This window comes from Athene noctua, chromosome 34 (genome assembly GCF_965140245.1).
Source record: "Athene noctua chromosome 34, bAthNoc1.hap1.1, whole genome shotgun sequence".
Classification (NCBI taxonomy): Eukaryota; Metazoa; Chordata; class Aves; order Strigiformes; family Strigidae; genus Athene; species Athene noctua.
Genome location: NC_134070.1, coordinates 947804 through 960901, shown reverse-complemented (window position 1 = coordinate 960901; position 13098 = coordinate 947804). Strand labels below are relative to the sequence as shown.

The 13098-nt window shown below is 59.9% G+C and overlaps 1 protein-coding gene across 1 annotated transcript in view; it reads left to right on the top strand.

Moving 5' to 3' along the window:
- The window catches only part of LOC141972563 (uncharacterized), a 28012-nt gene continuing 14914 nt past the window's right edge, over positions 1-13098 (top strand). Inside the window, 8 exon segments of the mRNA XM_074930456.1 lie at positions 1-451; positions 683-1003; positions 1589-1922; positions 2432-2756; positions 5314-5578; positions 6032-6424; positions 7756-8149; positions 12138-12475. Coding sequence (XP_074786557.1) covers positions 103-451; positions 683-1003; positions 1589-1922; positions 2432-2756; positions 5314-5578; positions 6032-6424; positions 7756-8149; positions 12138-12475 — 2719 coding nt within the window. The 5' untranslated portion in view covers positions 1-102.

Genomic DNA, 13098 nt, shown 5'->3' with positions numbered 1-13098 from the left:
CCCCGGGATACGCAAGGGAGCCGCGGAACAAGAACACACCAAAAGCGCTCTTTCAAAGTGACATATGCTGTAGACACACAAGAAGACTCAACCCAACCACAGATGACCTCAAGATGGAAGAAGTACAAGTGTGAGGACTGTGGGAAGGTCTTCGCCTGGGACTGCTTACTACGCCGTCACCGCCGGATCCACACAGGAGAGAGGCCCTACAATTGCCAGGATTGTGGGAAGAGCTTTACGGACACCTGGATCCTCCTCCGTCACCAGAGGACCCACACCGAGGAGAAGCCCTATGTCTGCAACACCTGCAGAAGATGCTTCTCCAATAGCACGAACCTCATTTCCCACCAACGCATCCACAAGGAAGAGAAACCCTACGTGTGCTTGCGCTGTGGGATGGCCTTCGAGCAGAGTGACCACCTCAGAGAGCATCAGGAAAGCCTCCATCATGGTGAGTCCTCGGCATGGGCTGTATCACCCTCCTGCACGTCGTGCTCAGCAATAAAATGGAGAGGAGGGGGGCTGGGGGTGGAGTTGTTCACACTGTGGTCAGGAAATTGCTGGGCATCCATCTCCCCATGGGTAGGGCTCAGTGATGGCCTCCTCCTGTCTCCTCTGCTGAATGCAGGTGATACGTGAGGGAGTAAAATACCCAGAGAACCCCAAAAATGCTCTTTCACAGGGACGCATGGTGAAGACCTACAAGAAGACACAACCCAACCACGGAGTAGCTGCAGAGAGGAGTACAAGTGTGAGCACTGTGGGAAGGTCTTCAGGCGCATCAGCTTCCTGACCGATCACCGACGCATCCACACGGGAGAGAAGCCCTTCGAGTGTCAGGATTGTGGGAAGAGCTTCTCTCGGAGGTGGTACCTCCTGCGTCACCAGAGGCTACACACCAAGGAGAAGCCCTTTGTCTGCACCACCTGTGGGAAACGCTTTTCCTGTAGCTCGTATGTGAACAAACACCGACGCATCCACATGGGAGAGAGACCCTACCCCTGCTCGCACTGCGAGATGAAGTTCTTCTGGAATTCTGACCTCAGGAAGCATCAGAGGGCCGTCCACCCTTGTGAGTCCTCAGGGGCGAATTAACCCCATATCAAGCTGTGCTCAGTTCTGAAATGGAGAGGAGGGGGTTTGGGGGCTGACTGGGCCAGAATTTGGTCCGGACCTGGCTGGGCATCCATGTGCCCATGGGCGGGGTGAGTGATGGCCTCCTCCTGACTCCTCCTGGTAAATTACTTTTCCCTCCACTCATGGGTTTTCTCACCTTTCCCTTCCAGGGTTCACCCCCAGAGGGTGGGAGCAGCCAAGAGCCCAACCCTGCCCCATCCCGACCTGCCCCATCTCCATCCCCGGCCCTCCCAGGGGGTGGGGAGAGTTTTGGGCACATGAAATTGGGAATGAAGGGTGGGTGCTGGTCCAGGGTGAAGGAGGAGGAGGGATGGGGGAGGGATAGAGGAGGAGGAGGAAGAAGAGCAAGGATGGAGTTCCAAGAGAAAACCAAAATGCTCTTTCAAAGGGACGTGTGCTGGAGATACTCAAGGAGGCGCATCCCAACCACCGAGTAGCTCCAGATGCAAAGAGTACAAGTGTGAGTATTGTTGGAAGTTCTTTGCTACGGGGAGTGAGCTGAGACGTCACCAGCGGACCCACACGGGAGAGAGGCCCTACAAGTGCCAGGATTGTGGGAAGAGCTTCAGGGATAGCTGGAAACTTCTGTGTCACCAGAGGACACACACCAAGGAGAAGCCCTTTGTCTGCACCACGTGTGGGAAACGCTTCTCCGATAGTTCACACCTCAATATACACCAACAAACTCACACAGGAGAGAGACCCTACCCCTGCTCGCTCTGCGAGATGTCGTTCATGCAGAACTGTGACCTCTGGAGGCATGAGAGGACCGTCCATCCTGGTGAGTCCTCCAGGGGGGCTTAACCCCCTATCAAGCTGTGCTCAGTTCTAAAATGGAGAGGAGGGGGTTTGGGGGCTGATTGGGCCAGAATTTGGTCCGGACCTGGCTGGGCATCCATGTGCCCATGGGCGGGGTGAGTGATGGCCTCCTCCTGACTCCTCCTGGTAAATTACTTTTCCCTCCACTCATGGGTTTTCTCACCTTTGCCCCCCCCCCCCGGGTTCAGCCCCAGAGGGTGGGAGCAGCCAAGAGCCCAACCCTGCCCCATCCCGACCTGCCCCATCTGCATCTCCTGGACCTCCTGGGGGGTGGGGAGAGTTTTGGGCATGTGAAATTGGGAATGAAGGGTGGGTGCTGGTCCAGGGTGAAGGAGGAGGAGGGATGGGGAGGGATAGAGGAGGAGGAGGAAGAAGAGCAAGGATGGGGTACCAAGACAAAACCAAAATGCTCTTTCAAAGGGACGTGTGCTGGAGATACTCAAGGAGGCGCATCCCAACCACCGAGTAGCTCCAGATACAAGGAGTACAAGTGTGAGTATTGTGGGAAGGTCTTTACCTGTGGGAGCACCCTGAGACGTCACCAACGGACCCACACGGGAGAGAGGCCCTACAAGTGCCAGGATTGTGGGAAGAGCTTCAGGGAAAGTGGGAGACTTCTGTGTCACCAGAGGACACACACCAAGGAGAAGCCCTTTCCCTGCCCCACGTGCGGCAGATGCTTCTCCGATAGATCAAACCTCAACAGACACAAACGAACTCACAGAGTAGAGACAACCTACCCCTGTTCACACTGTGAGATGTCGTTCGAGCAGAATTCTGACCTCAGGAGGCATGAGAGGGCCGTCCATCCTGGTGAATCCTCAGGGGGGGCTTAACACCCCATCAAGCTGTGCTCAGTTCTGAAATGGAGAGGAGGGGGTTTGGGGTCTGATTGGGCCAGAATTTGGTCCGGACCTGGCTGGGCATCCATGTCCCCACGGGCGGGGTGAGTGATGGCCTCCTCCTGACTCCTCCTGGTAAATTACTTTTCCCTCCACTCATGGGTTTTTGTTCTGGATGCTCTCAATTAAAGAGCCACTCAACGAAATTAATAAAAAATTATTATGAACACAGGTATCAAGCTCTCTGTAAGTTTCGGGTTCGAATGTCTGTAGAGGAGAACAGAACAGCTTTCTAGGGTGTAACGGCGACCCAGAACGCAGAACAAAGCGCTCTATGGGGTTTAATGGCAACCCAAAACGCAGACAAAGCCCCGCTCCTGGGGTTTAAGGACAACCCCAAATGCTTTACACAGCCCTGCTACCTAGGGTTTAACGAGAACCCCAAACGCTCTCCCGCTCACCTGACAAGTGAGGGCTCTCACCCTCGAGGACCTGCTCAGGGCAGCGTCCCGGCCCAGGGCCCCTCGAGGAGTTTCCTTGGGCAGCGTCCTGACCCCGGGGAGAGTCCTCGCCCGCAGCTGCTGCTCCCGGGGACGAGCTCCAAAGGGCTCCCAGGGGACTCCATTGATACCCAGGCCCAATCTGACCTGTAGTCCATAGCGGCTCTCATTGGCCAAAAGCCCCAGTTGCCACGAGGCGCTGAGAACAAAGGCAGCCCCGAGCTGCGACACTTCAGCAGCCAAGAAGCTCTGATCTCATTGGGCGGGTGCATCTGAAAGATTTTCTCACCTTTCCCTTCCCGGGTTCACCCCCAGAGGGTGGGAGCAGCCAAGAGCCCAACCCTGCCCCATCCCCACCTGCCCCATCTCCATCCCCGGCCCTCCCGGGGTGTTGTGCCACGAGCGGGGTCGTTCACCCCCCGTGCCAGACGCCAACACACCCCCCGAGCAGAGGGATTTATTTCTGGGGAGTCGGCGCAGAGCTGGGGGCTGGTGGTAATTCCCCCCGGCCAGCGCCCCGCCCCAGAGAACCCCCCTGGATTTCTCCACTTGGGAGCACACGCAGACACCGGGGCTGGAGTGACCGGGGGGTTTCTTATCGCCCTGTCCCTCGCGGGTTCCCAACGCGCCTCGTGGCGATGCCAACACACAGGGTCTTGTCATTGCTGGGCCCAGCTCCGAGGGGGGGGACGCGGCTTCTTGGGCTTCAGCTGAGTCGGCATTCGGGGTCTGCCCCCTCCCTCGGCTTAATTACGGGGATTGTGTGTGTGTCCCCTCCTGCTGGTCCTGCTCCTCCTCCAGCCCTCCCCCTCCTCCATCCCTCCACCTTCACATTTGACCAGCTCCCACACTTGGTCCCCACTTTCACAGTGACCCCCAAAAGTCCCTCCACCCTCCGAGAGGGCAGCGATGGAGATGCACACCCCCCCTTCCCTGCAGGGATTTCCCTGAGGGATGGAGAATCCGCATCCCGGCGCCCCCAGGGGACCTGCTGCCGCCTCTCGGGGTGCTCAGCACCCCCTGCCCGGGGCTCAGCACCCACCCGGCTGCACCCTGTTGTGCTGGTTTGGGTGTGCAGGGGCTGGGAGCGGCGGAGGGGGGACAGGGGGGGCTCCTGCGAGAAGATGCTCAAAGCTCCCGCGGCTCCAGGTCGGACCCGCCCCTGGCCAAGGCCGAGCCAATTGGCGGCGGCGAGTTCTGAGATAAGGGATTGAACCAGGGGAGGATGGGAGGAGGAGGAGGAGGAAGAGGAGGAGGAGAAAAAGAGAAGGGGGGAGGGAAATAGCTCTGCGACCAGCGAGGAAGAGGAAGGACGACCCGAGGCGGGAGGTGCCCTGAGCAGAGAGTGCCCTGCACCCGTGGAGCCCCACGGGGGAGCAGATGCCCCCCCAGAGCCCCTGGGAGGGACCCAGGTGGGAGGAAGATCGTGGAGGACTGTCTCCCGTGGGAGGGAGCCCAGGGCGGAGCAGGGGAGGAGTGTGAGGAGTCCTCCCCCTGAGGAGGAAGGGGCGAGGGAGGGTCTGGGGGGGCTCAGGTGCTGTCGGGGCTCAAACACCAATGCAGCGCTAAGGGGCAAGGCCCTCGGGGTGTGAGGAGGAGGAGAAGGGAAGGGAGGGAGCCGAGCAGGCAGAGCCATGCAGGAGGTGGGTGCTCTTCATGTGCCTTAAGAGCCCCCAGCTGAGCCCCTTTGGTCCCCCCCAGGCGCTGGGACAGCCGAGCAGAAGGAGGAGCAGTGCCAGCCCAGGGCAGAGCAGAGGGGGATGCTGCAAGGGCCCCAAGAGGAGCCCCAGAGCCCCGCGGTGGCCGTGGAGCACGATGGCCAACAGCAGCCCCGGGATACGCAAGGGAGCCGCGGAACGGGGGAACCCCGAAAATGCTCTTTCAAAGGGACGTACGGTGAGGACCCTCAAGATGACACAACCCAACCACCGAGGACCTCAAGACAGAAGGAGCACAAGTGTGAGCACTGTGGGAAGGTCTTTCCCTGGGGGAGCACCCTGAAATTTCACCAACAGATCCACACGGGAGAGAGGCCCTACAAGTGCCAGGATTGTGGGAAGAGCTTCAGGGAAAGTAGGAACCTTCTGAGTCACCAGCGGACACACACAAAGGAGAAGCCCTTTGTCTGCACCACGTGTGGGAAATGTTTCTCCTGGCACTCGAACCTCATTGAACACCAAAGAATTCACACAGGAGAGAGACCCTACCCCTGCTCACACTGCAAGATGAAGTTCTTACGGTATTATGGCCTCAAGAGACATGAGAAGTCTGTCCATCCTGGTGAGTCCTCAGGGGGTGCTTAACCCCACATCAAGTTGTGCTCAGTTCTGAAACGGAGAGGAGGGGGTTTGGGGGCTGACTGGGCCAGAATTTGGTCCGGACCTGGCTGGGCATCCATGTGCCCATGGGCGGGGTGAGTGATGGCCTCCTCCTGACTCCTCCTGGTAAATTACTTTTCCCTCCACTCATGGGTTTTCTCACCTTTCCCCCTCCCGGGTTCAGCCCCAGAGGGTGGGAGCAGCCAAGAGCCCAACCCTGCCCCATCCTGACCTGCCCCATCTCCATCCCCGGCCCTCACGGGGGGTGGGGAGAGTTTTGGGGGGGTGAAATTGGGAATGAAGGGTGGGTGCTGGTCCAGGGTGAAGGAGGAGGAGGGATGGGGAGGGTTAGAGGAGGAGGAGGAAGAAGAGCAAGGATGGGGTACCAAGACAAAACCAAAATGCTCTTTCAAAGGGACGTGTGCTGGAGATACTCAAGGAGGCGCATCCCAACCACCGAGTAGCTCCAGATACAAGGAGTACAAGTGTGAGTATTGTGGGAAGTTCTTTGCTACGGGGAGTGAGCTGAGACGTCACCAGCGGACCCACACGGGAGAGAGGCCCTACAAGTGCCAGGATTGTGGGAAGAGCTTCAGGGAAAGTGGGAGACTTCTGTGTCACCAGAGGACACACACCAAGGAGAAGCCCTTTTTCTGCACAACGTGTGGTAAATGCTTCTCCTGGCGGTCAAACCTCATTACACACCAACAAACTCACACAGGAGAGAGACCCTACCGCTGCTCGCTCTGCGATATGAGGTTCTTAAGGTATTACGGCCTCAGGAGGCATCAGAGGGCCGTCCATCCTGGTGAGTCCTCAGGGGGGCTTAACCCCATATCAAGTTGTGCTCAGTTCTGAAATGGAGAGGAGGGGGTTTGGGGGCTGATTCGGCCAGAATTTGGTCCGGACCTGGCTGGGCATCCATGTCCCCATGGGCGGGGTGAGTGATGGCCTCCTCCTGACTCCTCCTGGTAAATTACTTTTCCCTCCACTCATGGGTTTTCTCACCTTTGCCCCTCCCGGGTTCAGCCCCAGAGGGTGGGAGCAGCCAAGAGCCCAACCCTGCCCCATCCCGACCTGCCCCATCTCCATCTCCTGGACCTCCTCGGGAGTGGAAGAGTTTTGGGGGGGTAAAAATTGGAAGCTGTGGTGCGTTCAGGATTAAGAAGGAGGAGGGAAGGAGAAGACGAAATGGAGGAGGAGGAGGTTCAGGCATGAAGGAGTTGTAAGGATGGATGACGGGGAGGGATGAAGATGAGCTTGGGTGGGAAGAGGAAAAACACACACACACACACCCCCACAGAGCCATGGGCACCCGTACCCTTGCACTCCATCTCCTCATGTACTTGTGAAGCACACACAGGGGACAGGCAGGGGACAGGCAGGGGACCTGCTGCTCCTGGCCAAGGCCGAGCCAATTAGTGACGGTGGCCCCAGCAGTTGGACAAGGTATTTAAACAGGGGAACTTGGAAGGGGAGGAGGAAGGGGAGGGAAATAGCTCTGTAACCAGCGAGGGAGAGGAAGGCTGGCAGGAGGCGGGAGGTGCCCTGAGCAGAGAGTGCCCTGCACCCGTGGAGCCCCACGGGGGAGCAGATGCCCCCCCAGAGCCCCTGGGAGGGACTCAGGTGGGAGGAAGATCGTGGAGGACTGTCTCCCGTGGGAGGGAGCCCAGGGCGGAGCAGGGGAGGAGTGTGGGGAGTCCTCCCCCTGAGGAGGAAGGGTTCACTAATGGGGGATCTTCCAGCCACCAGTAGCGGGTGGAAGCTCTACCACAGCTTTGCAGCTGCTGAGGATGCAGCACTGGAGGGGGGACTGTGCGTACAGAGGAGGCGATGAGCAGGGGAAGGGGTCAGGGGCAGGAAAGGGGGGGACCCCCAAGGAAAGGCTGTAAAAGGGGCTGCAGCGCAGTACAAGGGGGTCTTGTGTGCCTTGGCCATCGCCGTTGGTCCTGTCGTCGTTATTCAATCTCTGTCTGAGCTCTTTGTGGCCCCAGCGCTGGCTCCTGGGGGGACTGGTGTGAGCGGGTCTGGGGTCACCTGCAGGAGTGGGGCTGGGGGTGTCGGGCCCCTGCTCTGTGGTGCGGGGTGATCCGTGAGGGAGTAAAATACCCAGAGAACCCCAACAATGCTCTTTCACAGGGACGCATGGGGAAGAACTTGAAATAGCCACATCCCAACCACGGAGTAGCTCCAGGGAGAAGTACAAGTGTGAGTATTGTGGGAAGTTCTTCAGGGGTAAAGGCAAACTGACCGATCACCAACGCATCCACACGGGAGAGAGGCCCTACAAGTGCCAGGATTGTGGGAAGAGTTTCTCCACAAGTGGGAAACTCCTGAGTCACCAGAGGACACACACCCAGGAGAAGCCCTTTCCCTGCACCACGTGTGGAAAACGTTTCTCCTGGCGGTCAAGCCTTATCAGACACCAACAAACTCACACAGGAGAGAGACCCTATCCCTGTTCGCTCTGTGACATGAGGTTCTTAAAGAATTCTGACCTCAGGAGGCATGAGAGGACCGTCCATCCTGGTGAGTCCTCCAGGGGACTTAACCCCATGTCAAGTTGTGCTCAGTTCTAAAATGGAGAGGAGGGGGTTTGGGGGCCGATTGGGCCCGAATTTGGTCCGGACCTGGCTGGGCATCCATGTCCCCACGGGCGGGGTGAGTGATGGCCTCCTCCTGACTCCTCCTGGTAAATTACTTTTCCCTCCACTCATGGGTTTTCTCACCTTTCCCCCTCCCGGGTTCAGCCCCAGAGGGTGGGAGCAGCCAAGAGCCCAACCCTGCCCCATCCCGACCTGCCCCATCTCCATCCCCGGCCCTCCAGGGGGAGTTTTGGGGGAGTGAAAATGGGGACCAGGGGTGGTGGTGTGGAGTGGGGGAGGCGTGGGGGAGTAGGATTCAGAACGGAGGAGCGGGAGGGATGGAAGTGGAGCTGAAGAACCAAGAGTGGACACACACACACACACGCCCCCCGCCCGCCATGGGCACCCGTACACTTACACCCCCCATTTCTGTGCACACCCACACGCAGACACAACCCTCCCACCTTCCAGCAGAGTTATCACCTCAGGAGGCATCAGGCAGCCCTTCCCCAGGGTGAGTCCTCCCGGGGGGGTTTAGCGTGAGATGTCGCAGGCCCTGGGGGAGCTGTGGGTGGCGATGGCTGAGTGCAATGGATTTCTCTCCTGCAGGCACCGAGCCCCCAGCTGGAGCCAGGACAAGCACCCCCGGTGCTGGAGGAGGAGTTGGAGAGCAAGGAGGAGCAGACACCGCCGGGACAAGGGGAGGGCGTGAAGAACACCCACCCAGCCACCAGCAAGCCGGTGGCCCGCGCCACGCGGGGGACCTCTAACTGCCCCGAGGGTGGGAAGATCTTCCACGGGAGTAACAGCAGGAGACGTCACCAGAGAAATCACCCGGGAGAACGACCCCACAAGGGCCCAGATGGCGGGAAGACCTGCAAGGACTTCTCCAGCCTCATCTCCCAGCACAGGGCCCAGAAGGGAGAGAGACCGTACAAGTGCCTGGAGGGTGGGGAGAGCTTCACCCTTCCTGAGCAGCTCCCACCTCGCCACGCACGACTGTCTCCCCGCACAGGAGAGCTCCCACCCGTGCCTGTTCTGCGGGCAGTCATTCAGCGTGGGCACCGGGTGTCTTGTCCACCAGAGGCCCCCTTGGAGGAGGTGCCCGTGGGCCAGGGAGCTTCTCTGGGGGCGATGGGCCCCCAAATCAGGGGCCTGTGGCCTCCCTGGGTAGGGACTTCCAGCCCTCTGGTCTCGTCCCATGAGCCGGGCGATGCTGGAGGGGAACTTGAGAGATCTCTGGGGGTGCTAATGCCCCAGCAAGGTGTGTGTGGGGGTGAGGGGCTGCGTGAGCCTCTCTCTGATCTAAACCTGAGTGCCTGCACAGGGGAGTAAATTTGGAGGAGATTTGCCAGCAGGTGCCTCGGGTACATGGACAACGTGGCTCTTCCTTCACCCAGCGCGTGGGACCATCCCGCCCCAGAGCCCCAGCACCTCCCTGGGGACTCGTGGGTGCGGGCAGAGGCGATGTTTAAGAACCGCTGCCTGCCTGGGAACCCAGGGAGCTCCCCTGAGCCCAGAGGGAGTGTAAAGGCTCGTTAGTCCGCGAGGGCGTTAACAAGAGCCAGCGCCGAGCAAAGTGCTGGACAGTCTCGGTACGACGTGCTGGGGGTGTTGGTTGTGCGGCACAAGCTGTGACCCCCGTGTGGTGTTTCACTCCGTTTGCTCTCAGGATGTTTCTCTCTCCCTGCTCATCTCTCCCTTCGTTAAGTGTGTGTCCCGTTAATTAACACGTGACTCCAACCTGTGCGGCTGAACTCAGGCGGTGGCTTTTGTGCTTCCTGGTGGGATACAGCGATCCCCGAGCAGAGGGATTTATTTCTGGGGAGTCGGCGCAGAGCTGGGGGCTGGTGGTAATTCCCCCCGGCCAGCACCCCGCCCCAGAGAACCCCCCTGGATTTCTCCACTTGGGAGCACACGCAGACACCGGGGCTGGAGTGACCGGGGGGTTTCTTATCGCCCTGTCCCTCGCGGGTTCCCAACGCGCCTCGTGGCGATGCCAACACACAGGGTCTTGTCATTGCTGGGCCCAGCTCCGAGGGGGGGGACGCGGCTTCTTGGGCTTCAGCTGAGTCGGCATTCGGGGTCTGCCCCCTCCCTCGGCTTAATTACGGCCATTGTGTGTGTGTCCCCTCCTGCTGGCCCTGCTCCTCCTCCATCCCTCCACCTTCACATTTGACCAGCTCCCACACTTGGTCCCCACTTTCATAGTGACCCCCAAAAGTCCCTCCACCCTCCGAGAGGGCCATGGATGGAGATGCACACCCCCCCTTCCCTGCAGGGATTTCCCTGAGGGATGGAGAATCCGCATCCCGGTGCCCCCAGGGGACCTGCTGCCGCCTCTCGGGGTGCTCAGCACCCCCTGCCCGGGGCTCAGCACCCACCCGGCTGCACCCTGTTGTGCTGGTTTGTGTGTGGAGGGGCTGGGAGCGGCGGAGGGGGGACAGGGGGGGCTCCTGCGAGAAGATGCTCAAAGCTCCTGCGGCTCCAGGTCGGACCCGCCCCTGGCCAAGGCCGAGCCAATTGGCGGCGGCGAGTTCTGAGATAAGGGATTGAACCAGGGGAGGATGGGAGGAGGAGGAGGAGGAAGAGGAGGAGAAAAAGAAGAGTGGGGAGGGAAATTGTTCTGCGACCAGCGAGGAACAGGAAGGACATCAGGAGGCGGGAGGTGCCCTGAGCAGAGAGTGCCCTGCACCCGTGGAGCCCCACGGGGGAGCAGATGCCCCCCCAGAGCCCCTGGGAGGGACCCAGGTGGGAGGAAGATCGTGGAGGACTGTCTCCCGTGGGAGGGAGCCCAGGGCGGAGCAGGGGAGGAGTGTGAGGAGTCCTCCCCCTGAGGAGGAAGGGGCGGCAGAGACAAGGGGTGATGGAGTGACCCCAAGCCCCATCCCTGCCCCCTGCGCCGGGGGGGGAGCAGGGAGAGAAATGGGGAGCAAAGCTGAGCCCGGGCAGGAGGGCTGGGGGGAAGGGCTTTGGAGATGTGGTTGTATTTCTCACTGTCCTGCTCTGCCGGATTGGTACATCGGGGGGTGGGGGGTTCAAATGCCATTGCTGTCCTTTCTTCCTCCCCGATGGAGTCTCTCTGCTGCCCCAGACCATAACGGGGGAGTCCCATGCCCCCATCACCTCCTTTTCTGGATCTCCCCTGGCCTTTGGTTTAATTTTTCCCTCCCCATCGCTGTGGGGGAAGGGGGGAGGAACATCTGGGTGGGGCTCAGGTGCCCCCGGGGCTCAAAGCCCAAGGCGGCGCTAAGGGCGAAGGGAAGGGAGGGAGCCGAGCAGGCAGAGCCATTGTCCTGGGCCAGGCAGCACAGGGTTAAGTTTCCCCAGCAGCGGGCGGAGCTCTCGCCGGTTATTCGGTAACAGCTGAGGTCAGGGCCGGGCGCCCTTGGGCCGGCGGGTCGGTCCCCTCGCTGCTGGATCTCTTCTTCTCTTCCCTGCTATGAATGTGGATTGCGATTTTTCTTGTTGTTGTTTGGTTCCGTCTTTGTGACAGTGTTGTATTAAATATTTCCTTCTCTCAGCCCCGGGGTTTGTATCTCACCCCCTGCCCCGTCCGGTCCGAGGGTGGGCGAGGGGCAGCGGCAGCGTGGTCTGGGTTCCCGGCGGGGCCTAAAACGCCACAGACGTGGAGGAGGTGGGTGCTCTTCATGTGCCTTAAGAGCCCCCAGCTGAGCCCCTTTGGTCCCCCCCAGGCGCTGGGACAGCCGAGCAGAAGGAGGAGCAGTGCCAGCCCAGGGCAGAGCAGAGGGGGATGCTGCAAGGGCCCCAAGAGGAGCCCCAGAGCCCCGCGGTGGCCGTGGAGCACGATGGCCAACAGCAGCCCCGGGATACGCAAGGGAGCCGCGGAACGGGGGAACCCCGAAAATGCTCTTTCAAAGGGACGTACGCTGAAGACCCTCAAGATGACACAACCCAACCACCGAGGACCTCAAGACGGAAGGAGCACAAGTGTGAGCAGTGTGGGAAGGTCTTTCCCTGGGGGAGCACCCTGAGATTTCACCAACAGATCCACACAGGAGAGAGGCCCTACAAGTGCCAGGATTGTGGGAAGAGCTTCAGGGAAAGTAGGAACCTTCTGAGTCACCAGCGGACACACACGAAGGAGAAGCCCTTTGTCTGCACCACGTGTGGGAAACGCTTTTCCTGGCATTCGAACCTCGTTACACACCAAAGAATTCACACAGGAGAGAGACCCTACCCCTGCTCGCTCTGCGAGATGAGGTTCTTGCACAATTCAAACCTCAGGAAGCATCAGAGGGCCGTCCATCCTGGTGAGTCCTCCAGGGGGGCTTAACCCCACATCAAGTTGTGCTCAGTTCTGAAATGGAGAGGAGGGGGTTTGGGGGCTGATTGGGCCAGAATTTGGTCATGGACTGACTGGGCATCCATGTCCCCATGGGCGGGGTGAGTGATGGCCTCCTCCTGACTCCTCCTGGTAAATTACTTTTCCCTCCACTCATGGGTTTTCTCACCTTTCCCCCTCCCGGGTTCACCCCCAGAGGGTGGGAGCAGCCAAGAGCCCAACCCTGCCCCATCCCGACCTGCCCCATCTCCATCTCCTGGACCTCCTCGGGAGTGGAAGAGTTTTGGGGGGGTAAAAATTGGAAGCTGTGGTGCGTTCAGGATTAAGAAGGAGGAGGGAAGGAGAAGATGAAATGGAGGAGGAGGAGGTTCAGGCATGAAGGAGTTGTAAGGATGGATGACGGGGAGGGATGAAGATGAGCTTGGGTGGGAAGAGGAAAAACACACACACACACACCCCCACAGAGCCATGGGCACCCGTACCCTTGCACTCCATCTCCTCATGTACTTGTGAAGCACACACAGGGGACAGGCAGGGGACAGGCAGGGGACCTGCTGCTCCTGGCCAAGGCCGAGCCAATTAGTGACGGGG